This window comes from Apteryx mantelli, chromosome 2 (assembly GCF_036417845.1).
Source record: "Apteryx mantelli isolate bAptMan1 chromosome 2, bAptMan1.hap1, whole genome shotgun sequence".
Classification (NCBI taxonomy): domain Eukaryota; kingdom Metazoa; phylum Chordata; class Aves; order Apterygiformes; family Apterygidae; genus Apteryx; species Apteryx mantelli.
The window spans coordinates 48,185,243-48,211,018 of NC_089979.1; the positions used below are offsets into that span (position 1 = coordinate 48,185,243).

The following is a 25,776-nucleotide window of genomic DNA, read 5'->3' on the forward strand; positions in this document are numbered from 1 at the left end:
TAACAGGACACCAACGTTTATTACTCTGTCATTAAGATAGTCCTTTAGACCATTTTATTTGCAGTAATTAGGACTAGCATTTCCAAAAGAAATTTAAAGAAACAGAAGTGTCATTGCTTTCATCAGGGTGGCTGTTTTAAACTTGAATAAGTAATGACAAAAATTGTTGTAGAATTTTTTTTTTTATTTAAGATTGCATAAAAATGCAGAAATAATCAATTAAAAAGTCCAAAATACATTATAAGTTCACTCCCTCTACCTGCAGGAAAAAGTGTTCACCACTTAAAACTGCACAATTCTTAAAAGTAAATACATGTACTTTAAAACCAGAGTTTAAGAGAGAAATAACCAACAGGACCAAGCAAGTGAGCAGTCTGATTTGCTTGGAAGTACTCTTCCACTTAAAATAACAGCCTTTGCTTACAGACCCCTGCTGAACATAGCCATAGTTCTTACTTATGTTTATGAATCAACTTTTATCTTCTTCTCCCACAAATAAAATACACTGAAAGCATTTCTAGTCAAAGGCAAAACATATCAATGGAAAACATAACACCACAGCTGCATGAAAAGTCCAGTAAAAATGGAGACAGCCAGGAAGCCCTGCATGTGCATGGGCTTAGCACTACCATGACTAGCTTACTGATATTATGGGTATGGGAGGTCAACATTTACAGTGTTAATACATAATCTAAAATACTTCTTTCTCCTCTGGAAAACCATGAGGAGTGTATTAGAGTGGTTTATATATATATATATATTTTTTTATAAAAAGCTCACCTTAAATGTTTCAAACTGCATACAAATAAGTATTTACACATGAATATATACATAGTGCCAAATATTACAATACTCTTTTCCCTTTTTACCACATAAGTTTCAAGAAAAAAAAAATTCTAAGTTTTTCAGAATTGCAGTAAGATTTCTATTTTCTTGTCAGAGCTAATAGAGCTACCATTACACAGCACTACACAGGCCACAGGACTTCTGATACTGGAGCCAGCAGAACTTCAAAAATACATGTTAGGCTGCACTATCTTTTCTGTGCTTGAGAGTTCACAGATGAAATAAAAATCACTTAATTGCACTTGTAATCAGACCCAACAGATGTCTAAGGGCCATAAACTTTGCTAACAGAAGCCACTGAATCTCTGGTTCTAAAGCTAAAGTAAGTTTTGGCTGTTTCTCATGCATTATTAAATGATTAATTAGAAGTCAATGAAAATCTGTATGATACAAATGCTTATTTTTCCATACATTGTCAGTCTAGACCCAGGCCAAGTAATGACATTTTTATGTTGACAGGTACTGAACAATTTGAGTTCTCTGCATTTTTGCTACTCAGCCTCTTTAACCCATGTGCCAACATGCAATTGATGACTCAGAAGACACAAATGCTGATAACCTGAAGTTGCAACTTTCCTCCAGAAGAACACCACACTGCCGCCCTGAGGACATAAGGACTTTGGGGACTGGCCTTCTCAGGAAGGAGAGATTTCATTGTAAATTAGCTAAAGCATTGTGCTCTGGAGCTGCAGCTTAGGGGGATCTGCCCTGGCCCACAAGGGAAAAAATGGGAAATCACAGAATGGGGAACTGATGCCTCTTTTGGGAAGATCTGACCAGACTAAGCGACAGTTCAGAAACTGAACCTGTGCTTTGTACCCTACCATCCATCGCAAGATTTCAGATTTTTTTCTGTTTTTCCATGATTATGTAGCTGTAGTTATGTGTTATTATACTAACTGAACAATAAAAGCAATTCCAAACCTAGCAAACAAGGAAAAAATATTTCCTGCACCTTCCCACTTTGAAAGCACCATTGCAAGTGTCACATCACAACACCAGATTTCTTTTTTTCTAAGCCTCTTGGTCATAATCCTTATTTATAGGAACTACCACAAGACAGCCCATGTCATTTTTAAAGCTCCAAAAAAGTACAGAGCTCAAGAGCGAGCCCAAAAGCAAAATGTGTACTGAAATAAAGGAAGCCAAACACAGCTGCCTGGGAGAGGCCCTGTTTATGAGCGAGTGTACTGTACAGTGCTGTATTTTGTGACCCGCGAAGACTTGCTCAGAGTGGACCCAGCAGGAGGAACCCCCTCTGAGGCCGGGCCTGGCTGGCTGAGCAGGGAGTCTGTGATTAATACGTGCTCTTGCCTTCCATGTCCAGCATCTGCCGTCTGCTCACTTCTGCTTTGCATCCCCGAGACCTGGGCTGGTGTGACCACCCGCTCGGTCACCACCACGCTCTGCCCTTCGGATAAACCGGGGAAGCTCAGCGAGCCCTGATCAGAAGTGGGCACAAGCACCCTCTCCCGCTCTCTCACGACAACATACTGCGAATCTGGGAGATCTTGAGCTGTTAAGACCCCTGGCCTAGCACCCTCTGCCTTAATCATCCTTTCTGTAACCACCACATTACTTCCATTTGGCAAACTGGGAATTTCCACCATGTCCTGCAAGCTCGAAGCAGGTGCAAACACTCTCTCTGTCACCACTACATTCTCCTTAAACTGGGGATCTAGGAAAACAGCAGCAGGGGTGCCCGCAGAATAGGATGTTTCTGTCACAGTGACATTGCTCTCAGAGTACGATTTGGAAACAGGCCTGGCCTCATGCTGCCCAGACCTCGATACAAAGGTTGTTTCCGTGACCATCTCCTGAGACACAGTGTCTGATCCTACAGCATTATCCCTGCGTGCTGCCTGGGCTGCCTGCAAGCAGCTGTCCGAAGCAAAGGCCTGTTCAGAAATGAAAGTACTTTGCTGATCTAAGGATTGTGACTTTGCGTCATTAAGACCAAAACTTGATTCATTCCTGGAGCTACTATCTTTCATGTCTATATGCCTACCCATGCATATTTCTGCTAGAGTCTTAAATTTATCTCCTAAATCATCAAGAAAGTGGTCATCAAGATCACTCTCAATAAAGCTGCAGCAGCCGACCGACCCATGGGGAGAGCTTGACTCTCCCTGAGAATAAACCAGGAGACAATCCTTTGCAGCTTGGGCTTCATCTTCATTCACGAAAGAGACAACTTTCTAAAGAGAAAACAAAAGGAAGCATAAAGTTCATTAATGGCAGTTCCAGACATTATCAACTTCAAAGATCAGGAATGTTTTGTCAAAAAAAGATTAGAATAAGATTTTAACTGAACCCACAAAAACTGCCAACCAACCAAGTAGTGTCTAGCACTGCTTTTCACCTGAAATTAATCTGAACTTGACATTGCACTAAATGAGAAAAAGGATACTGCACTCTGGGATTAAACTACAAGCCTCAAGTACTATCACCATCTGCTGTTAAAACTGCCAGATACCCATTTGTGATACTACTCTATCCTAACAAACGTACCAAGATTGCTTTTATTTTGGTTCAGTGAATGAATTTCATATGTTATTAAGCCTCTGTGGGAGAGTGTCAAAACCATGCCTGACAATATCCTAATATTTAAACATATGTTTAATGAGCACATGCTGACATGTTATCACCTTCCATGGCCGTTTTCACCAGCGTAGCCTGCAGAACCTGGCCAAAAGAGTGGAGAAATTGCAAAGTTAAATACCTATGTTTCCATAGGTATTAAGCGATTTAAGCCCAACATGTAAATTGGCACTACACAGGCCACTTCAGAAGAAGCAGGGTTCATGGATCACGAATACACTGCTTCCAGGGCCAGCTCAGTCTGAAAGCAGCATCTGCAACAAAATTAGCTTCTGGTACTAGCTTGAATATCCTTGTATATGCTTGCACCAGCTTTAATTCCAGGAGCAAAGACAGACAAATATCCTGGGCCTGCTGAACCAGCTTTACCTAATATGTTTGTTGGCTTGTGTTCAGAGCCACTCTGCTGCCATATTCAGGTTTTTGGAGTGCATATTAGCTTAGGCACCAGGACAATGTGGTATATACCCAGATCCAAATTGCCTCCACATGTTGATCTATGTTTGATCCTGGAAGCAGGTACATTCCCTGAGATGTTTCTACATAAATCAGCACACATCTGAAACAACGTGGATTGGTTATTTGTCCGTTTTTGTTTTCCCTATAATCTGAGATATTTTAGCCTCACAAAAGTTGTAAAGCTGACTGTAGTCACTTCACTAAGCCCTCCTGTGGGACTTGAGCAGTTAGTTATGCTCAGATTATGTGCAATACTACAAAGAACAATGTGTGGAGGAAAAGCAAGTTGTTGGGCAAAAAGATGACACCAGCACCACTTCATCAGCTGTTTTGAATAAACAGACCTCACCCTCTACCCTTTGCCATCTATAGCCTATCTTTCAAGCACTTGCTCCATGATAAGGTTCTTAGCTGCGATTCATGAAGAGTCATGAAGGTGCCTCCCTACAGACCAGTGTAAGGTGCTTAAGCCCCTGAGGTTTACATCACGTCATCTCCCTCACAGCTTTTCCTTGTGAACAAGGGGCTCCTTGGTTGCTGCCAAATATCCTGGATTCCTTTCCCTGGTCTCTCTTGAGGAGGGTCTCATCAGGGACATCTAAACACCGAGTGCTACGAGACTGAGCATTGTCATGCTTTAAGTCCCACGTGTGAACCTGAACCCATAAACTGCCCCCACCACAGATACACACAGCTTAGAACACTGTATACGGGTCAGGATCTATGTTTGTAATAACATAAGTGGCATTTCACAACTCACTTTCCCCAAAATCACCTACTAGTATCTCTAAGCGTCAATATCAAGACACTGTTACTCAGGTCATATGCTTACATCACTGAAGTAGTCTCTTAAAAATTCTTCATTCACGGCTCCTCCAGTTCCCACCATCACACTTCCTCCGGCCACCACTGTCTTGCCTTCTGCAACTGTCATGCCTTCAGCCCCTCCAGCTGCCATGGCTCCATAATCAGCACCAGAAAAGAGGTGCCTTTGCTCTTCACATCTTTCATTGGTCCTGGCCACAGTGCCGCAATGCCCTCTTACATTAGATGCAGAATTGCTGCATCCTGCCACAGCTTCCTCTATGCTCATTGCTGTCGCTCCGCTGGCCGCTGCTTTCAACTTCCCCACTGCAGTGGGTGTGATGAGGTTTAGCACTGACTGCATAAAACAACACAAATTAAGATAAGCACATGGAACTCACCGAACCAGCAGCGGGGCTGGGTGGGACCTGGGAGGGTGCCATTTGATGACTTGTTCGAATTTGTACTTATAACATGTTGCTGCAAAGAGTAAAGTGCCTCATGAAATAGGGTGTAGCTTCTATGACTGTTCTCAGGAGGAGAGAGGAGTGTTTCTACAGATATATTGTTTCTTAAAACTCAAAGGGTTGGGAATCAAAGAGGGGAAGAGGAAAAGAAAACAAACAAAAAACAAAACAACTTGTGAAACTCTAGAGAGCTCAACTGTTCCAAGAAAGTTTTGGTAGTCCCTTCAGCCATAGAGACATGTGATACCGGCCAGCTTTCCCCAAGCAAAAAAGTGGAGAGCATATACTGCCTACTGTCTCTTCTGTGGTGCTACCTGAACCTTTCTTCTTTCCTAGAAGTTTGGCTTCCCTATTAAGTTTACTGTCTTTCATCAAAAACTAGTGGAAGTATTGGCCCTAAATCAAGGTTTATTACCTTACTCTTGTTTCTTTGTTAGTGCCCACAAGTGTGCTAGTGTCATGCTTGTTTTTTGAAAATTGGGTTTTGTAAGACAACAAGAGTGAGCAAACTTCTCTTGAACTCACTGTTCTTCTTTCCCTCTGAATATTTCTAGTTATTTCTGCTCAATTTTTTTTAGAATTTCCTCTGTTTAAGAAGGGAGGACATGAGGAAGTCAATTGAAATGCAACCTGAAACTTTAAATTAGTGATGGGAAGCTAAGCTTTATAACCCATTCTTTTACTGCTTTAAAATACTCCCAGACAGGCATAGAACACTCTAGGCTTGCAAATGTAAATACATTACTCTTTACAGCATCAATGCTTTTCCCACACTCCTAACTTCTGCTCAGATACTATCAACACTTGCTTGGTTACTTTCCCTTTACTTTGGGATTTAAACATCATAGTTGGTATTTCCAGAGCTGCTGATGGAATTCATCTTCCACATATCTTCCACTGAGCCCGACATAGTTAATTTCAATTAATGTTCATGTGTGGTTAAAATCTGCTCTACAGCTTTGAAACACCAACCCATAATGCGGAAGAGATGCCAAGTGCAAAACTGAAATACTTGGATGAAAATCAAAGCAAAGTGTTATTAGGTAAACATGCCTTCTCTTCGGGAGCTGCTCCCTCACTGTTCCAGTTACGTAACATCTCCTCACTGTAGTCTGGTATTGCAGCAAATCCCTTAGCTCCCGATCCACACCGACACAACAGCAATAATAGTGGAATAACTGCAAGGAAACACAGTTTGCCATTAACTATGTGATGATTAGGGCCAAAACATGGTAACAGCAAATACTAAAGTCCTGGGCAGCTCCCATACAGAAATGCATCTTCAATGAGTTAATGATCAGCATAAGGAGTGATAAGGGCTGCAGACAAGTTCCCAAATATTCAAGATTTCCTAGACACATATGCCAGGATGGTTTCCTAGAGAATAAACTGCCCATTAACCTGTGTCAAGGCCTCAGTCTTACAAATGATCATGCATGTGCTTAGCTGTACTTCTATTGAAGATATCATCTTGCAAAACTGAGCTCTAAATAATCACTGAACAACCTTAAAATTTCTACGTCCTCCTCTTCTTTTACTACTAGACAAATAAATGACTTTATATAGACTCCACCTCACTACTCCTATGATATGTTTACAGTGTTACCCGGGGAACCGAAAACAATCTTGCTTCAGGAGCAGAACATACATGCCTGGAATGAATTCTGTTTTGCTACAGCTAGATTGATACTAGCATAAGCAATAAATTTTTGCCAGTTTAGATATAGCATTGGTATATGTGGCCATACTCCAACTCAAAGTGCTGTTCTTGTTCTTCTGTAAGACAAAAGAGAAGCTCAAAAGAGTGTCATGCGCTATTCAGAATAAGTAACCATATCTGGGCTGTCAGTGAGGGAGAAGAGTGTGGTGAGGAACCAAAGCACTGTGGCTTGAGGGGGAAGAGCTAGTTTCACACAGGGAAGTGTGGGAAACGTTGACAAGTTTTCTTACTCCTTCTCCACGTGGTATTTTATGGCATGATAAACAAAAGCTCAAGTCTGACATAATAATTTTAAAATGTACAGCTTGAAATCTTTTGAGGGTGAAATGCTGATGTTACCAAAATTAGTTGGAAATTTGCCATGACATCATAAAGACCAGGAATTTACTCACAAAGTAAATAGAGATGATAAACCCTGAGAGCAGGGACTGTTTCTTCTCAGGTGCCTTGCAGACCATACTCTTAGTGCTTCTGAGATAATATAAAACAATTACTTACGCAGCAAAAGTAAAAATGCCAGGATAATTAGTGCAATTGCTCCAGGTCCCAGACCCGTTGACTGACGTTCGGCACATGAGGGTATAGAGCTGTCACGTGAACACGTACAAACAGTCAAATGTAGAGACTGTTTCTGGGTACAGCTGAACCCTTGGTAATCTTGTATTAAGATCGGAATTTCGATTTTGCCAGTTTTCAGGTTTCGTGGGATCAGCTGTATGCTAGTGTCTGAGGCAGAAGGGTGGGGTTAAAGAAAAAGAAAACAATCAAGAAATGAGTGAAGAGAAAGTTAGCTCCTGTAAACTAAGGGAAATTAGGTCTTCCCAATCTCCCAACCAGGCCCCCGGTTAAGTCATGCCAATGCAATGGAATCAACTTTAATTAGCTGCTGCTACAGTTTATACACTGTTATTTTTATCAAATCATTCATGCTGGTAACAGAGTAGCTGCCCTCACTTGCAGTCTTAGGTAACTGTGGAAGAGTTTCAAACTAGCAGAGACTATTACATAATACAGCCTGACTGCCTGGCTAGCCCTAACCTTTACATCATCCAGATAACTAAAGGCTGAATTCACAAAAACAATTTCAGCCTGTAGGGTAATCTGTTTTAGGCCACAGGCAGAGACCAGGGGAGTCAAAATACCACCCATTTCTGTGGCCATGTGATGTCAAGGACACAATTAGGTGAGAGATGCCCAGATGATCCCAGCTGGGGAACACCACCCTATTCTGAAAAGCAATAATCCCTACAATTACTGCTAGTCTGACTACAAGTGGGGTGAGAAAATGTAAGAATTCTTTCTTGGTCCTAAACCTGGTGATCAGGATGACTGATTTTTACTTTGCAGTGTTATCCTGTTAGGTTATAGATGACAGAATAAGGAGTTTGAGAAGAAAAAGTATTTTCTGGTGCCTTGCATTTACCTGAAGCATTTCTTTCAAGTATTTCCTAGGTGTGTGTGAATGAGAATGTGAGAAGAAAATACTTATCTCATTTCATAGTACTCATTCAAATGATTTAAGAAAGAGGGCTGCAATTGCAGAGGCCTGCAGTTGTTATTGCTCCTTCGCCTAGTGTACGGGAGAATCTTGGACAGGTTGTATAGCACTTCCCTTTTTCAAGGCCCACACTATGTAGACTTTTTTTTTTTTTTTTTTTAAATTAAAGGCTAAAGCAACTGCAGCCCAGTAACACAGTCACATCTCCAAGCTTAGTTTTAATGAAGTGCATCTCATATCATTTTGCTTGCTTTCTGTGGGAAGATGGGGTGTGGTTTAATCCCAGTGTCACCCACAAACTCCTGGATGCCACATATGGGTCATTGAAGTAGGCAAAGATGGTTCAACTGAGGGAAGGAGACAGGTCCCAGAATACATAATTGTGCTGACACCCACTAGAGAGAAGAGAGTAGGAGGCAAATGACGTGTCTTCATGTATGACTCCATACACGTGGATTTTTATTTTTTTTGTCTGGATCAGCCAAACTCTCAGTATGACCAGAATTAAAGTGCAACACCCCTGTAAAACTCCAAAGAACCGAAAGCAACTTAAAATATATTTTCTTACCATTTCTGGATCCAATCATCCAATTTTTTGTTGTCCCCTCTGGCTCAACAAGAGTAAAGCTGAAGGGAGCACTGTTTGGGTAACTATCCAAATCAGCAGCTGTAACATGAATTAATTTTGCATCTGAACACACAGTCCGCACAGGGTCCACAATAACTGGACAGTTATCATTCACATCCTCAACTTGAATAAGGACTGTGCCGGTGACTGTTTTCTTAGGAAAATCTAAGAATATAAAATATGACAAAATTATATTGATTTATGTACAGCTGCACAGTAGCATGCAGACTAAAAAGTGAGAATTTTAACCATATGCACCAGAATTTTTGAGCGTCTCTCTTGCTTAGCATTCGAGAAAACTCAGGACTCTGAAATCTGCTGATTACTGAGAGATTGACACAATTTCCACCTTTACAAGAGACATTCTTATTCAGCTTCACAAAACCCTTTGTAATTTAGTTTCAGTAGGCAATACCCCTGCAGCAAAATGGATTTAGGATAAAGGAAGCGCATAAACTGAACAGATTACACCTTGTCACCAAGACGTCTCAGTAAGAGTGTATCATTTTCAACAACTTCAGTGCCAAGACAATTAGGGCTGACTTGAAATCCAAAGCAGCCCTCCCTCACCGAAAAGAGAAAGACATGCAGCATTTAGCAACCTTTATTACTTGTAGGTGCTGCTGAAAGTAGTATCAGAAAAACATTCAGGTGTGTTTTCAGAATGCAGTAAGAGATAGCTAAAGCCTAAAGAGGCGCTACAGAAAGTCCCTCTATTTCCAGAAATACAGGAGTTGGTGCTCAATTACCTGTTTAGTTGAACCTCTGCACTGACTTTGTTGGCAGCTTTCACATGAGAAAGTGCCTGTCAGTAATGTAGCTGAGCATTGGCTATTTCTCTTATGGTGCATTAACTTTACCAGCTGAACATTACACACATTTTAACCATGTGTTTAACCTCTATCTAGTCAAAGAAGAAAGAAGTGGGCACCTCAGGAACCCAATCCAAGGTCCATCTGTCTTCAAGGAGATGCCCATTTCTCTCCTCTAAACATAGCCTAGGTGTGCAGTGCAGTTTCACCTAACTTTCAGGTTATTAAAGACAGGGAGGTTAAACTAACTGTAGCTGTGGAAGACAAACTAAACCTTAAACAAACAGGAAACTTGCAACAAAGTAAGTCTGACCAAACTCTGAAAACAAAACACACTTGACTTACCTTTAGTTACACCCAACATTGTGATAATGTAGGTACCATTTACTACATGAAACGATTCATAATCGAGGTCTTTTGCAAGTTTGATTTCACCTGTAACAGAGTCTATTGTGATCCAGTTTGCCAAATCTCTTCCTTTGATGTATCTGATGAAAAGCGCATATAAAAGTGTACATATTTATAACGAGCAAAATCAATGGAAAAGGCAGCTTACTCCTTGTTTAAAGCTGAGACAAGATGCCCACGTATGAGGTCTTGGTCTATGGCTTAAACTATAAATCCAAGATTATAAACACACCCTGAATGCTGAAACTTCCTTCTTCCTCTCTAGAGTCAGCCAGGATTTGAGTGTAGAGGCATTATAAAAGGTAGATTGAGGGCAAGAAGTGAGCAGGAGAGGGAGCTCTGCTGCTGACTGTGGTTATCTTCTTCCCCTCCATCCCTACTGCCCCAAAAATCTGAGCAGCAGCAGCAGAGACTGTATTACAGGAGTGGAGGACAGGACTCCACAGCCAGGCGTGCATCTCTGTGGGCTGCAACTGAGTCCGAATGCCATGGTGATGGTTCAGTCAAATTTTGGCTGGAAAACAGCAAGTCAAAAATCTAAACGCAGCCACATATATGCACATGCAAACTTATCTCACACCCTTTTTGTCTGATTTCTACAAGTTTCTGTATATTTCTTCCTAATATTTCCACAGACAAAGTCAAATGAGTAAACTTACTCTGAAAAGTGTAAGAGCATGACAAATAGCAGGCACCCACAGACAGTTTCAGCAGAAACACTCATGTCTTGCCGTATATATCAAAAAAAGTAGGATTTTTAAGCCAGTAATTTTCTACATCATAGAATTTTGATGATTACGATGTTTCCCTTTTATGCCTTAATTATGCACAGTAGCAAACAGATTGCCTTTCAAGTTATTTCAGTTCAATATATATTCATTTTTAAACAAGATTTAATTTGACATACTCAATATACAAAATACAATAGTTAGGATGATTATAAAAAGAAGATTCTTACGTAATATGCTCTGCTACTTTTCCAGTATCTTCATCATAGGCTTGATATTGTCCAATAATCTGGTTTTTCCGCATGGTCTCACTTGCTTTAATAATTTTTGTGCCACCTGGGAATTTAGGGCCTTCTCGGACATTAATCACATTAATTTTGATTGGAATTGCTTGCGCTTTATAGCTCTTTCTAATTGACTCATGGAATTCTGCTTTATTTGTAACAACAATGCCCAAGTTTAGGCTTTGCATTTCTTCATAATTTAATTCCTAAAGCAATCACAGAAAAAGAGAGATCACTCAGAATTTGATATCCAGACAACAGTCATACAGCTAGTATTTAAATAATGCTGGTGAAAGATGCTATAGTGTGAAGAATAACTGTCAGTTAACATGTTACTCTCAATATATAACGTATTACCTCTTTAAGAGTGTATAACAAAGATTTTCTTTTTATTTTTCCATGGATGGCATCACTGTTGTATCTTTTATATTGTTGAATTTAAACTAATTTAAGGGTAGGTGCAATGAGTCTTACCCATATATTCTGTCTTTATTTTCAATGCATCAGTACTCCACATTACTTGACTCTAATTATTTCTTACAAATAGAAACTTCCTTAGTGCTTACCAATTTTTACAATTATTTAAGAAAACCACACACACACACACCCCACAAAAAACACACAGTTCTTAGGGCACTATCCATCTTCAGTTCTTATTGGACTAAAAGGGAGTGAAAGCTATATGGAAGTTTACAAAATAAACAGTCTGTAACCTGTGGCTCACAGAGTAAGTGTTGCCTGCAATGTTATGTTTGGCTGCGGGAAATAAAAATTAAACCGAGACCAGCAAGGAGAGCAAAAATAAGGCAAAGGTTACAGTGTATGTGTTCATGCTGTTGACAATTAGAAAAGTTTGGGGACTTCTGCCCCCATAGATATATCTGAGGTCACACAAAATGCAAGTGGAAATGCTAGACAAAATTATTATTTTGTATGAAATTATTTTATACATCAAGAAACATGAAAAAGGAGGAGTGTTCGCCACATAGGTTATTTACAGTTTACATACTGACTGAATATAAATAACCTATGTGTCAATTTATACTAAAAAGAACAAATTATTCTGATATTTAAATATTCTGTAAAGAATATACTAACCTTCACAAGAGTCAAAATCCCTTCATTTGTTTGGGTATCTGTTTCTATATGAAAATAGCCACCTTCATTACCAGAAGCAAATGTAAATTTCGCCAGCCAGTTATCAGAAAACTCTTCATCTTTGTCAGATACTTTTATTCGCATAATTTCCACATGTGCTTTGTTTTCTTCAATGCTTCCTTCAAGCTGCAATCAAACAATAGTCTTTTAAAAGTTTGCAACAAAGTTTGCAAGCAACGTGATACCAGCAGGTGTGAGAACAAAAAATATTGTAAGTGTACTTACCATACGACTTTCGACAACAGGAAAATTGTCATTGACATCTAAAATCTTGATTTCTAAAGAACATGTTGCAGCATTCCCATCTGATCCACCACCTCTGTCTTTTGCTTCCACCATCAAAGAATAACTACTATGTGTCTGGCGCAATATAAAAATTAAATGTTTAAAAGCAAAGCAAAGTTTTATAGTGTAGATTATTATCCTTACTATACTTCTGTTGCTCCCTCTCACGGAAAGGCCAGTTATAACACCCCCTCTAACTGGTATTAAATCTCACACACAACTACCTTGACTGGCTCTGCTGGAATCCTGGACTTAGAAAAGGATTTGGGAGTTTTATATTTCCCCACAAAGAGTTGGACTTCATTTAAACGGAGAATGGAAAAGGTCAGTGGACATGAGCAGGGGCAGCTGCAGAGACACCTGCACGCTAGGACAGAGCTGGATGCAGAGACGCTGCTCTCAGGTATAGCGAGCCAACCACCATCACCATCTGCTGGCCAGCAAAAATACATGCAAGCAGAGGAAAGCTGCTGCTAAATACACAGCTCTCAACACCGTTTCATAGCAGTAGGTGTCGTAACTCTTTGCACCCTACTTTGCATAACAGGCTATGAAAATCAAGGTAGAGCCAGCAGCTCTGCAGAGTGTGACCCTGGCTGTCCTTGCCGTTTGCTCTGCAGTACGGCAAATCGACTCCTCGCTCCACGAGATTGCCGCTCAGGCTGCAGCAAACTGGTGGCACAGGAGGTGACCTTTATCCTGTACCCCCCAGCCCCTGAAAAACATGCATCAACCAGACAAGGGATCATCCTTTAATCCCAAGAGGGGCAAAGGAAGATGAGGGGACCAGCTCTCTGGTCGGGCAGGCGGTGCCAAAGCAAGAGGCATTAGAAGCACGCTGTTACGAGACACCAGTGGGAGTTATTTTACCTCTCTGTCAAGGCTCATCGTTGCTACTTGAACCTCGCCAGTATCTTTATTCATACGGAATGCAGAACTAGGATTTTGGGAAATGATTCTGAAAGCAATTTTGGAATTTAGATTATTCGGTTCGTCTGCATCAGTTGCATTTATCCTCATTACAATTGTACCTGAAAGAGCAAATAAAACATAGTATCGGTCTACACTGCCATGCACTGGCAAGTATTTTTTCTGTAAAATTCCAGGTAAGGGAGTGTTGTCAGACCCACTGCACAATTTTCTGTTGCTCCTGCATTTACTGATTTAATGAACAGAGCTGAAGAAGTGTCCTTGAAATCCAAGTAATACTCATTAAAAGTATATCCTCTAGTAAACAAAAACATATTTTCAACACATATCTCCAATTTACAGAATTCAGTGCACCAGAATTATCCAACAGATCGAGTAATATAAGAACTCTGATAAAACTTCTGATAGGAAATTGCAGATATAAAGAAAAGAAAGATAGAAAGCCATCGTAGACACAAGCTGTATTTCCCTCACACATTATACTAAAGGGAGCAGTACTGACTTTTCTATCTGAACATTAGCAAAGAGCAATTGTTTTGTTAATGTCTTCCAACACCTTCACTCAAAAAACACAGCAGACCTCAGGGTGCAATCCTCTTGTAAGTCATGGCACAGGATCCTGTTCTCTTGGAAAGGGCACACCTTAGTTTCTAGTACCCATATCGAGTTTAAACATTAGCTAGGATGCAAGCAGAGAGATGACTACCATATGGCTCCTACTGACTTCAGAGAGGACAGAGGGAACTTAATACCTCACAGAACTGGATGTTCACTAATTTATTTCTTCAGATTACTGTGACATTGAACCAGACGCCATGAAGGATTTATCAGCTTATTTTACCCAAACCTTCCTTTTCTTACCTCCTGGGAAATAATGTGTTGCCCCAAGATCTGATCGAATGACCCCTGATGTGTTGCCCCCTGTTAACCGGAAAACTGCTGCTAACTTCTCTATTGGGGTTTGGGTCAGCGCCATACGCTCTAACAGCAAAGTACTTCTCCAGCCCACGGATAAATCAGGACTTTTCATAGGCATGGCAGAGTGGAATCAACTCCCAAAGACACCAGGATTGCTAGCCCAGAAAGTGGACTGCGTTTTCCATACAGTTCCTGCTTAAGGACTCCGATCCCTGGATTTGTGGTAGTTTTGACGCTAAACCAAATTACCATACCAGAAAGTGTTGCTCTAGTCTGTTGACTATATGGATGGATACTTTCTCTTCCTTACATCACACAGCTTAGCTATGAATGGAAAACTTGCAAGCAAATGCAAACAAATGACCTCCACACAAGTAAGAGAACACATCCTTGTTATTGCAAATATGTTATAGCAAAGATTATGTTCATCTGCATCCTTGCATGAGTTGGGAAAAGATAAGTGAATAAACAATTTTAAAAATACTGTTACCTGCTTTACTTAATTCCTCAATAGAGCCAACAAAAAATTCATGTGAAAAAACTGGGAAGTTGTCATTTATATCCACAATTTTAATTGGGAGGTCTATTGGCTCTTCCAGTTTTGCTCCATTTTTATCCAGAGCATGACCTCTGACCTGAAATACAGAGAGAAAGCAAATACAATGAATAACTTTAATATACATGGCTATACCTTACTTTGCCATGGAGAAGAAATGTCCAGAAACAAAAATAACTGAAGTCAACACATTTGAACAATAAATAAATATAAATATAAATCCCAATAGAAGGACACTTGCAGGAAAAAAACCATAGCTATCCAACTTACAAGCAGCATTGGAGTTTTTTCTCGGTCAACCCTTCCTGTTATGTTCAGGTCTCCAGTCTTTCCATTGATAACAAATAATCCGTAAGGGGGTTCTGTTACTCCTTGACCAGATATAGTATAAGTTACCACTATCCCTGTCTCTTCAAGATCAGAATGTATCTAGCAGGAATACAACAGATTAAATTGCAGTTAGTAAATAAAACCACATTAAGAATGCAGAGAAAAAAATATTTCTCCTATTTTTGTAATGAATAGCAAACAAACAGAAATAAACAATGTTTTCCGGTGCTTGCTCAGGTATGGAGACGTTGAAGAGATTGCAAGAAGTGTTACATGCTTGTTTGAAGATGCAATGCAGGGGGAAAAGGAACATGATGGAACAGTGCAACAGTTGGGATGGGGATTCAGGCCTCAAAACCAGAATGGAGAGGTCTGTGTGAGAAGGAAGTTGAGATTGCTTGGACAAAGAGTGCAATAGGATGGAAGTGCAAGCAAGAGTTTGACTTGAAGGTTTGCAAAAGCACTGAGATGAGATGAAAAGTTGGAATGAGGGAAGAAGGCAACTGGCTGCTCAAATGGATAGGGACAAATAAAACAGGGAGAAAGACCAAGGCAGGGGAGGGGGAAGGTCTGGAACAATGAATGGAGCAGAGGAGATTAAAACTATTCAAGCAAAACCTGGAACTAAGATGTAGCATCTTTTTAACAGAGACTAGACCTAAGCTAGCAAGGGGGACCAGGAATGAAGAAGTGCTAAAATGGAAGAAAAAGGACAGATCTGAGAGGAACAGGTAGAAGAGGCTGCACAGACTAGAGATTTCTCCCTGACAGATCCAGTATAATGACACCCTTCCTCTGCTGCCAGGAATTATCTGAAATTCCCTGGAAAAGCATGTGTCCCATTCCACCAGCATCATCATCAAGGTGATGCTGATCAGCTCCAAGCTGGGTATAACAGCCTACTACTATCAACAGTTACTTTATAAGCCAAAGCAATAGATGTGGTGAGTTCAGGTTTCAGCAGTTGTGCTGAACCACATGCTTATCAATCTTTCATGACAGGGTAACACCTTGGTTATTTTCAGCCCAGTTTCCTAAAAAAAAAAAAAAAAATTAGGCATACATAACCATGTTCCAGGTAGACCTTGATGTCCAATCACTGTTAATAGTTTTTGGATGCACTTGCCAAGTTCAGCTACAACCAAGTTGGAGAAGGGGAGTGAAAAAACTCTCAAAGGTATTGAAGTCCAACAAGTTTTATGAAAACTGGTGGCTGGAAAAAGATGAGACCCAAATCAGGCTGCAAGAGTAACTCATTTGCTGAAGGAAGGAAACAGAAGGCAAGTGTGCCAATCTTTTACTGACATTCGATAGATCTTTAAAATGCGAGAAACACCTGTGCATGTGTTTAAGGCAGCCACACTCTTATTTTACATTTTCATCTTTCTATTTTTATGGATATTCTATATTTATCTCTTTCCTGGTCTTACTTTAGCAATTGGATTCTTGTAAGAGTTGTCTTCCTCCTCCCGTATGAAAGCAGGAGGGACTGTCCATTCACGCTTCTGTCTGACAAGACTGTGGGGATGAGACAACACGCTAGTCTTGTTCTCTTGATTGTAAATCTGTGGAAAAACAAGTTTAAATCTCAGCATTACATTTGGCCATTTAAGATTAATGTTTTATTGCTGCTGTAGCCCAAACTTCTGAATACCCTCTGCTGTAACCTGGGCTTTCTGGCTGCCCAAACTGCATGCTGATCTCACCATTCATTTTCTTCCAAGGAAAATATGGACTCTTAGTGGCTAACGACTTAGAAACCATGCATCAGCATTAGCCTTCTGAGCCACAACGTGAGAGCTGTATGTTCCTCAGAAGTTGTATGAAGAGGAAAGCAACACCGATCTCTACCAGTACAGAAGTATGCAAGACAGTCTTTAAATACATGAGGAAGTTACCATGACCAGGGGCTGGTGAAAGTCAACCAGAATAGTTGTATTTAAGTGATTGTCATCAGATGTGGGAAGAAATTTGGCACTACTACAGGCTGTTTTTTAAACCTTCATTTCTGCCTTGTTACCCTGTTTACTCTCTCCTCAATATTCCCTTATACTCAGCCTTCTCTCTAATACAGATCCTGTCCATGAAATGAAAGACCTCTGTGTAACCCACCCGCTGCCTCAGCTATCTCTGCTCAACTACATGACCTCGCTTCTCTTCCCCTCTGCCCAGCCTAGTCCCTACTGTGGCTCTACGTTTCCAGATGCAGAATTAACATCTTCTAGAAAATTACAGTATACTTCATTTACAGAGAGGAGTTCAAAGAAAATAGCAACAAATTTAATGTTTTGGGGAAGATTTCCCAAAGTTGAACGTCACTCATTTTGATGGATATAGCATTGATCCTATTCACTTCCATGTTTGCTTATATTTCATGATCCATTACACAGCTTTCAAGTTTCAGAAAATGGTACAACTCAAGCTATTTATCCACTGAAGGAAAGCATGCCTTTGCCACTTGCTCTTTGCTCAGAGAGCCCTTCTTCAGGCACTGATAAAGAAAAGTAATTTTTCATCATTTCGTACCTTACAATGGAGTCCATTTCCATAATTCAAGCAGATCTGTAAAGTAAATTATATGATAGTTATTAATTCTATGTCAGTTAAGCAGTACTAAAACTAAACTTATATAACTTCCCACATAAGAATTGCAAAAACGTGCAGAAGAAGGAATCTGACACATATAAATTAACATTTACTACTTAATATTTACTTTTGAATAATTTACCTGAAACCACATTAAAAATATGCTATAATTGTAAAATTCAGCACAACTAAAGGTTTCACACTTCTTTTTTCCTAGAAGGGCAGGAAGTGGATAAGAAACAATTTTTTCTCAGTAAATGCTGACTTTAGTCGTTTTTAAATGTTCATGTTTTTTAGTACCAAATAATGTTTCAGCATTCCAAAAGATGGGAAATTGCCATTAATAGGAATAGATGTTGATTGTCAGCAGCACCCTGGAGCAGCTCACTCTTCTGGACAAATCATGGATTATGCATGTTATGGTGGGTTACTGACCACATACAAGAACAAGAGGTTTTAAATAATGTCCAAAAGCAGGTATAAATCAAAAAAAAAATTTTTTTTTGCTGACATAAATGAAAGAGGCAAATGTTTACTTAGAATTTCTCTTACTGTCATATTCTGTATTCTAAAGCACATTATACAGTTTTTCCGCACATGTATCTGTGTTATAAAGATCAAGAAACAAGATATGTCTGAGAGACACTTTCTTCTTTTTCGGCTATACAACCGATTGTACAATCTCCCCAGAGTATGACTCCAGCACTGGTGTAATGTAGCTTCTATTCAAGTTTTAAAATCCCCTATTTGCCTAAAATCTCTGCAAGTTCTGTAGAAAACATTGCAGCGGGATATACACTTTTGCAACCACATTGAAATGGGTAGAACAGAGCAATGACTTTGCTTTACTCCCTGTTGTGCTGCCATTTCAGCTTACTGATTGCCTCAGAGTCCACTGAGGGAGAGAGAGAATAAGAGACTTTCTGGTCACCAGTGAGCAGAGGTTAGATCCTAACCATCCCTCTTGCATACTGTTTCTTTTCACATCTGAAAACAGATCATTTTTCCAGTGATAACTTTCCTAATAGATTGTGGTCTAGATTCATCCCACTTATCTTTAAGCACCTAACTTGGGAGGATAAATGACACACATCCATTCCTCACAGAAACATGGGAGCTAGGAAGCAAATCAGCCTTGCTCTAATATGTCAAACTTCAGTATCAGAAGTGCCTACCTCGTCATGCACTAAGAGCCTAGGACTACTAAGTCCTTTGCTTAAACACTTTAGCTAGGTGCCTTATGATAGCTGGAATGAACTGGAGCCTCAGCAAATTATCAGAAACCCTATGTTCACATCCACTTTCACTGCAGGATTCTGCAGGCAGCAAAAATAAACAAATAAATAAATAAAACAGCGCAAAAATGTAGGCATTTGGAAACAAAAATGTAGGTTTCTGTAACATGCAAAATCAACAAATTGAGCTTTTGAGCTTTGTATAAGTAGATAAGAGAATACTTTTATTGTTCCCAGCACTTTTACATCTGCTTACATTTTGCACCTTACATGATTTTTATTCATATTAATGCCTAAGACAAAGCAGGCTCAGATGAACTGATTTCCACCTGAAATAATTAATCGATACTTCTTTACATTCTCTTTGGCTTTTATCTAGGCTGTGGACTGGGCTTTCCCTGTTCACTCCTTCCTCTGACTCAGCCTTAACTGCTCCATCTATGATAGTCTATGATAGTCTTTTCTTTCATTTCAGAAGAACTTATCTCTCCTACACAAAGCAGTGGATAGTGTTGGGAAATGTAGCAGGCTGTTTCAACTTGCACAACAAAACCCTGTTTTCCAAATGGCAATTTGCCCAATGTATGAATCCTGAAGACAAAAATCAGTCAGCAGTAAGTTCTCTAATGGATAGGCACTGTAAGAGCTACAGGATCTTAGACTTCCTATCAAACTGTTTTCATAAAAAAATCTTAATCTCATTGTTTGTATTAGTTTTATGGATTTATAATTTTAATAAAAATTTATATAGTAGCAATAAGACAATGATGAGTGCATGAGATAAGTGACAGGAGAATTGTTTTATAGTCACAGTTTTTCAACAGGGGTTGCAACTCTTTTGGAAAGTGAATAGGTGCCAAGAGTTCATATTGACCATCCTTGTTGGTCCTTATCAGTAAACTGAAGGGCAAAATGTTTCTGACTCAATCTTTAATGGAGATGAGAGGCATAAAGCAAGACGTTTCCTGGGAACCACAGGATAAACAAAAATATCCGAAATCTATGAATGGGCAGGTCTTCCACTGAGTTGAACTTTAAAGAAGAGCATAACAAGAAAGCTGAGAAGGATCCCATTGACAATTATAAAAAGAAAGTGAAATATGATGGTATTTTATCAAGATAACTCTGAGATTAATTTGTCTGTCTAGTAACAAAATAACTTCAAAACTTCCTATTCTATTGCTAAGATCATCAAAAAGCACTGCTGCCTCTGTAGTTTTCAATGTATATTCCACAGCTCACAGGGATCTAAGAAGGGACTTCTAAGAGATCTACAAAAAGTGCTTAATAACAGCAATTTTATTTACAACATGCATAAATCCATGTGGAAGAAATATATAAAGGGGTCCTGCATCTTCACTGACAAGCTTTGAAAGATCCACAAATTTAAAAATGTGAAAAAGCACTCTTCAATGAAACTTTTTTGAAGCAAAAGTAAAAAGTCACATATCCAACAGGTGCTTAATTCTGAATTTCCTTTTTTTAATATAATACAGAGCTACTTTTTATTGAACGGCTCAGTAAGAGCCTATCATATGGTGTAGATTAAAGCCTCGGTGCGCACACACACACACATACACACACACAAAAGGCACCTACTGATGAAATCTATTGATGACTCAAAGCTGGGAGTCAATATCGGAAAACACCTGGATTGTTACAATAAAGAGCTGGAAAACCTGAGGCTTGAAGGAAATACTTCACGAAGACAGCCAGTGTAGGCAAGAGAGCAGGGGAAAAGGGAGTGAGGCGTACAGGGACGGCAGGCTGTTCTAGCACAAACGAGAGTTCATGTGATAATCAGGAAGCGACTGAAGGGACAGACTTTGAACACACGGCTGAATTTTATACTCCAAAGATGCAGGCTGAGTAAGAAGGTGTGTGTCTATCTTTGCTTCATTATGAAGCAAGAAGCCATAAAAACATAGTCTTTTCATATACGCTGTGCGTTAAGAGGCTCAGATCTTGCTCATCCTGCCAGTTAGTTTGGCGTTCAAGACTCTTGAGTAGGTGGAGATCTTGCACACAGAAAATAAGGCTGAAGAGACTGGCAAAGGTTATCTGGTAGTCCATCTCCCTGCCCTGAGGCAGCAACTATACCTAAATGCTTCCTAACAACAGTTTAACCTGCTCATAAAAAACTAGCAATGGAGATCTCACAACCTCACTAGCTAATCCTTGGTAGTGCATAGCTACCCTTTCAGACTGAAAGTTTTCCTGAACTTTTAACCTATTTCTTCCTTTTGTAAGTTGATCATATTGCTGTTTGGATGAGATTCAGCTTCAGATTAAGACACGCGAGTTTCTATGTCTACGTGAATGCTGGGTGTCTAACCTTCCACTGCACTCAATAGAAAGACGGGCAAGGAGAGGAGCGAGCAGTCCAAGGCACCCTAAAGCCAGCTCACAGCTGCTGTTTCTGTCTGGGTACCACCAACTGTGGCTGTATCTACTTTGCAAAGCCCGATGCAAGAGGTTTTGTAGAGCAAAACACTTGCTGCCAAGAACCAGCACTGCACTACACACACTGTGTGGTTTTTACTTCAGACTAGAATGAGTTTGATCCCGTTGGCCAGACACCCATGAGTGGATGGATGCATCCATTTTCCAATTTAAGTTTCATCCAGAAAGAATCAGACTCACGCACTCTAGAGATTTGCTTCAAAAGCGCAATTTGATCCAAATTAAAACACTAGCATAGGTGACCTCTGTATCAACTACATCTCCGTCTACTATAATAGAAGCTCAAACACTTAAATTTAGATGTCTTAAACAGAATCTCACTCTTTGTCATGCAAATGGCCTCAGCAAACAGTATAATCCCCCTTTCTTCACAATTACCTTTTATTTATCTGAAAACTGTTATCATGCGTCTTATCTACTTTTTCTCTAAAGAACCCCAGTTCTCTAAACTCACTTCAAGAATCACAAAACATGATTCTTAAACTCAGATTTAGGAAGTCTGATTCAGATTCAGGAAAGCATTTTTTTTGCTTTTAATATACTCATTGAGTTCAGTAGGACAGATAAAATACTAGGTCTTACATATTTCACACCTGCTTAAATAATCTCACCATAATTCTTTGATTTTTTTTAATTTTTGGAACAATATTAAGTTGTTGAATCACTGCATAGATGCTTGTTTTTACCATGTTTCAGCATGTTATTGGAAATATAAACTGGGTGCTTACAATTTCCTCATCTTTGCTCTTTTTAAAGATAAGTATTATGTTTGTTGCCTCGCCTCCCCCCCCCCCCCCCCCCAGGTTTCTATGTATTTTAAAAGGTAATCACTACTGGCTCTGAGATTACAGTAGTAACCTGAGGTATTCTGGACTGAATTTCATCATACCTAGCCTAAGCAGAGTTAGAGATCACCAGTATCAAGGAAGTACAATCTGAGAAGATGTTCAAAGAAAAATGAAATTTTGCTACTCGCATAATAAAATCCATACATCTCTCTCAGCTCTTCTTTGACCCAACCACAGACAGTGTTTCCAAGATCTCCTCTTCTAAAGATACAATGTCCACCTGTCTAAGAAATCATAAGAAAACTCCAAAGGTTCTTCTAAATCTCAGTAGCTGTGCCTGCACTGCAGGTCCAGGGCTCCGGGCATGCACCCTGGACATGTGCCAGGTCAGGACCGCACCTACGCGAACACGCTATCATCCTGCAGGCGCCTGCCTGTGTCTTTCAGGAAGAGCTGGAGGCAGGGACACAGGCATGAAGAGAACTGCAGGGAGCTCTGTGAGGTGCCCAGGCACAACCCTAATGGAACCCAGACCACAGACCAGCAATGCAAACCACCACCAGACACTTCCAGAAAAAAAGGAGGAAAGGAAGAATTTGATATTCTTGATGCTTCCATGGTAGAAGACAAGTTTTTTGTTTTTTGACTGCTTTTCCTTTTTTAGTAGTTTCTTACTGGTTTTGAAGTTTTCAGCGCCTTCTTTACATATCATAAAATATAAATAACCCTTGTCTGATACTCTTAAATAAGCCATTAGACTTTCACCCACGTTAATGGCTTTGTCCAGATTAGTAAAAAAGAGCTAAAAACAACAGTGCCACTCTTTCTCAACACCAACCAACTAAGGCAGCTCCATTTGCCAGAATATTTAATCTAAGGCACACTAAGGTATTAAGAAACCAAACTTTGTTCAAATTTAATATCTTGCATCCTGCACAGGCTTGAACTGAAAGGACTGAGTAAATCATTTTCCTCTTTTCTTCAGGCAAAACCAGTGGAATCCTGAGTAAGTACAAGCACACTAAAACAGACACCAACATTTGTTCAGCAATTACAGAAAGAATTAGTGAAAAATTTTGTACAAGTAGCATATTTCCTATTGTGGTTTGGGGCAAAAAAGAATAATACATTTTGCAACCAAAGCACAACTCCCACTCTAATTCTAGGAACAGAGTTAACTGTTACTGGCTGACTCTTAGCCAACTAAATCTACATTAAAGCTTTCAAACAAGTTTCCAGCTAAGAAAGCTGATTTTGCTGGATCTCAAGCTCAGGAAGCAAAGCTGCTATCTACAGCTCCTGACCCCAGCAGCCCTGCAAGCTGTCCAAAAGCCTACTGTGGCTCTGCTCCTTGGCTCTCCGACATTATCTGCAGCCTGGCTTCCCGCTCGGGTTCACCAGATTAGCTGCTGCCCAACTTCCGCAGGCATTTTGCCAGCCTGGAAAGGTGGACAGCTAAAGAGCAAGGCGTTAAATGGGAGGCAAAGCTTCCTGTGTAGCTAGAGAACAACTGCCCAAATCAAAAAAATCATAAACTTTTTTTTTTTGTCTCAGTTCTTTATGAAATACTGCTTTAAGACTAAAAAGATTACTTCATAGTAAGGAAGATCTAACTGCTGATAGCTAAGTAAGAGTGAGGGTGGAGAAGGAAAAAAACCCGAGAAGTATTTTGGATTTTTAAGAAACCTGTTATACAAGGCAATAAAGATTTCCATTAATTATTTTATTATCCATTTTCCCTCCTGACACCACTCCTTCAAAAAGATACCTCGAAAACATTTCAAATAACAAAATGACAACATTATGAGTTCTTCCCTACAGTCCTGTTCCTACTAGAATCTAGGGGGAAAAACAAAGCCATTTGAGATGCGGCACTCATATTTATCAAGTTTTTCTACTTTTACCTACTTTCATACAGCAAACGCTGATTACTTTTGTCTACCTTCCAAGTGCAAGAACAAGAGCAAAAACCGGTTTTAAAGGAGCCGGCGGCTGCCGGGGGAAGAGCTCTCCCCGCGCCCGCAGGCAGCAGCCGCGCAGGAGCTCCCGCGGCGGCGGCGGTGGCGGCAGCAGCGGCTCGGTCCGCGGGGCAGGGCGGTGCCGCCCTCCCGCCGGCCGCGCACCTCCGCGCCGCTCCGCCCGGGCTTTCCCTTCACCGCCGCTCCCCTCCTGCGGGGCGCTTTCTTCTTTCTTTTTTTTTTTTCCCCCTCCTCTTCGGATAGAGGGGAAAAAACAGCCCTTTTCTCGCTGTCCCACCCTGTTACCGGAGGGATCCCCCCGCCCCACGACTCACCAGCAGCGCCAGGAGCCGCGCCGCCGCCGCGGGGCTCCGCGCCATGGCCGCGGGAAAGGAAGAGAAGGGAAGAGAAGGGAAAGAAGGGGGGCCGCTCCGCCGGCCGCCCGCTGCGCCGCCCCGGCCAGAGACTGTGCCCGCGGCGGCGGGGCCGCACAAGTAGACGCGGGTGGGTGGAGTGTCCCGGCTGGCGGGGAGGCGCGCCGGGAGCGCGCAGGTGGGTCCGCCTTCCCCCGAGCCGCGGTCGCCGCCCGGCCCCCCCGGCCCGGCCCGGCCCGGCCCGGCCGCACCCGCGGGCGCCGGCTCGGGCTGCCGCGCCCTCGCACACGCGCGGCGAGTTTGCCCCCCGGCCGCCGCGGTGCCTTTGGCGCTGGCTGGCTGGGACGCGGCCGCGCTTCCTGCGTGGCTTTCAAATTTTGGGGGGATTCCCCCTCCCCCCCGTCATAAAGAGCGAGTCGGAGCACGTCGGAGGTGTGCAATGTAACCGTAAGGACAAACGATAAATTAATCAGTGACTTACACGGAGAAAATACTGTCTCGTGGGAAATTAAGTTTAAGAACTGCTTTAGCATAGCCTTCCAACCTTTCTCATAAGCTACTTTTTAGTATTCAAGCCATGCCCTTCCTACTCTTACCTAGCAGAGATCTTTTCTGGATACACCTGACTAATCGCTGCTGACAAAGGCTGAACACATTCTCCCCGGTGACAAAACCATCAGAGGTACTTCCCGTACATCCTCTGTTCTCCTGCGCTCTTACCTGGTTACTCTTCATAAGATCACGCTCAACTGTTGCAATTTCTGAAGCAACCAGTTATGATATCATGTATGATTCTGTTAGGGCTCAATGAGAGAACCATCCTCATGGGAGTTTTTCCTGTTACATGCCTAACAGTGTACAATACGTCATTTCACAGTCTTTGACTTCGGTTGCAATGATTATCATTTACGTGGGGTTTACTATAAGGAAGCAGCTTTAC

At 40.9% G+C, this 25,776-nt stretch overlaps 1 protein-coding gene across 1 annotated transcript; it reads right to left on the reverse strand.

Moving 5' to 3' along the window:
* On the reverse strand, positions 1-24,936 carry DSG2 (desmoglein 2). Its single transcript, XM_067290605.1, has 15 exons — positions 24,798-24,936; positions 17,959-17,994; positions 16,863-16,997; positions 15,373-15,531; positions 15,037-15,181; positions 13,569-13,729; positions 12,639-12,773; positions 12,354-12,539; positions 11,202-11,461; positions 10,181-10,323; positions 8,964-9,188; positions 7,396-7,623; positions 6,231-6,355; positions 4,739-5,068; positions 1-3,044 (listed from the first exon to the last, which is right to left on the reverse strand). Exons 1-15 carry the CDS (start codon positions 24,840-24,842, stop codon positions 2,022-2,024), a joined length of 3,336 nt encoding a protein of 1,111 aa, XP_067146706.1. The 5' UTR covers positions 24,843-24,936; the 3' UTR covers positions 1-2,021.
* Between the last annotated feature and the right edge of the window lie 840 nt (positions 24,937-25,776).

What these genes read in the sequence shown, in the direction of transcription:
- DSG2 (XM_067290605.1), bottom strand. Translation starts at nt 24,842, where the DNA reads ATGGCGCGGAGCCCCGCGGCGGCGGCGCGGCTCCTGGCGCTGCTG. An exon ending in AAAAAACTCCAATGCTGCTT is followed by an intron (nt 15,182 to 15,372) that starts GTAAGTTGGATA and finishes TCTGTATTTCAG; the next exon opens with GTCAGAGGTCATGCTCTGGA. An exon ending in GGCATTTTTACTTTTGCTGC is followed by an intron (nt 6,356 to 7,395) that starts GTAAGTAATTGT and finishes GTTTCCTTGCAG; the next exon opens with TTATTCCACTATTATTGCTG.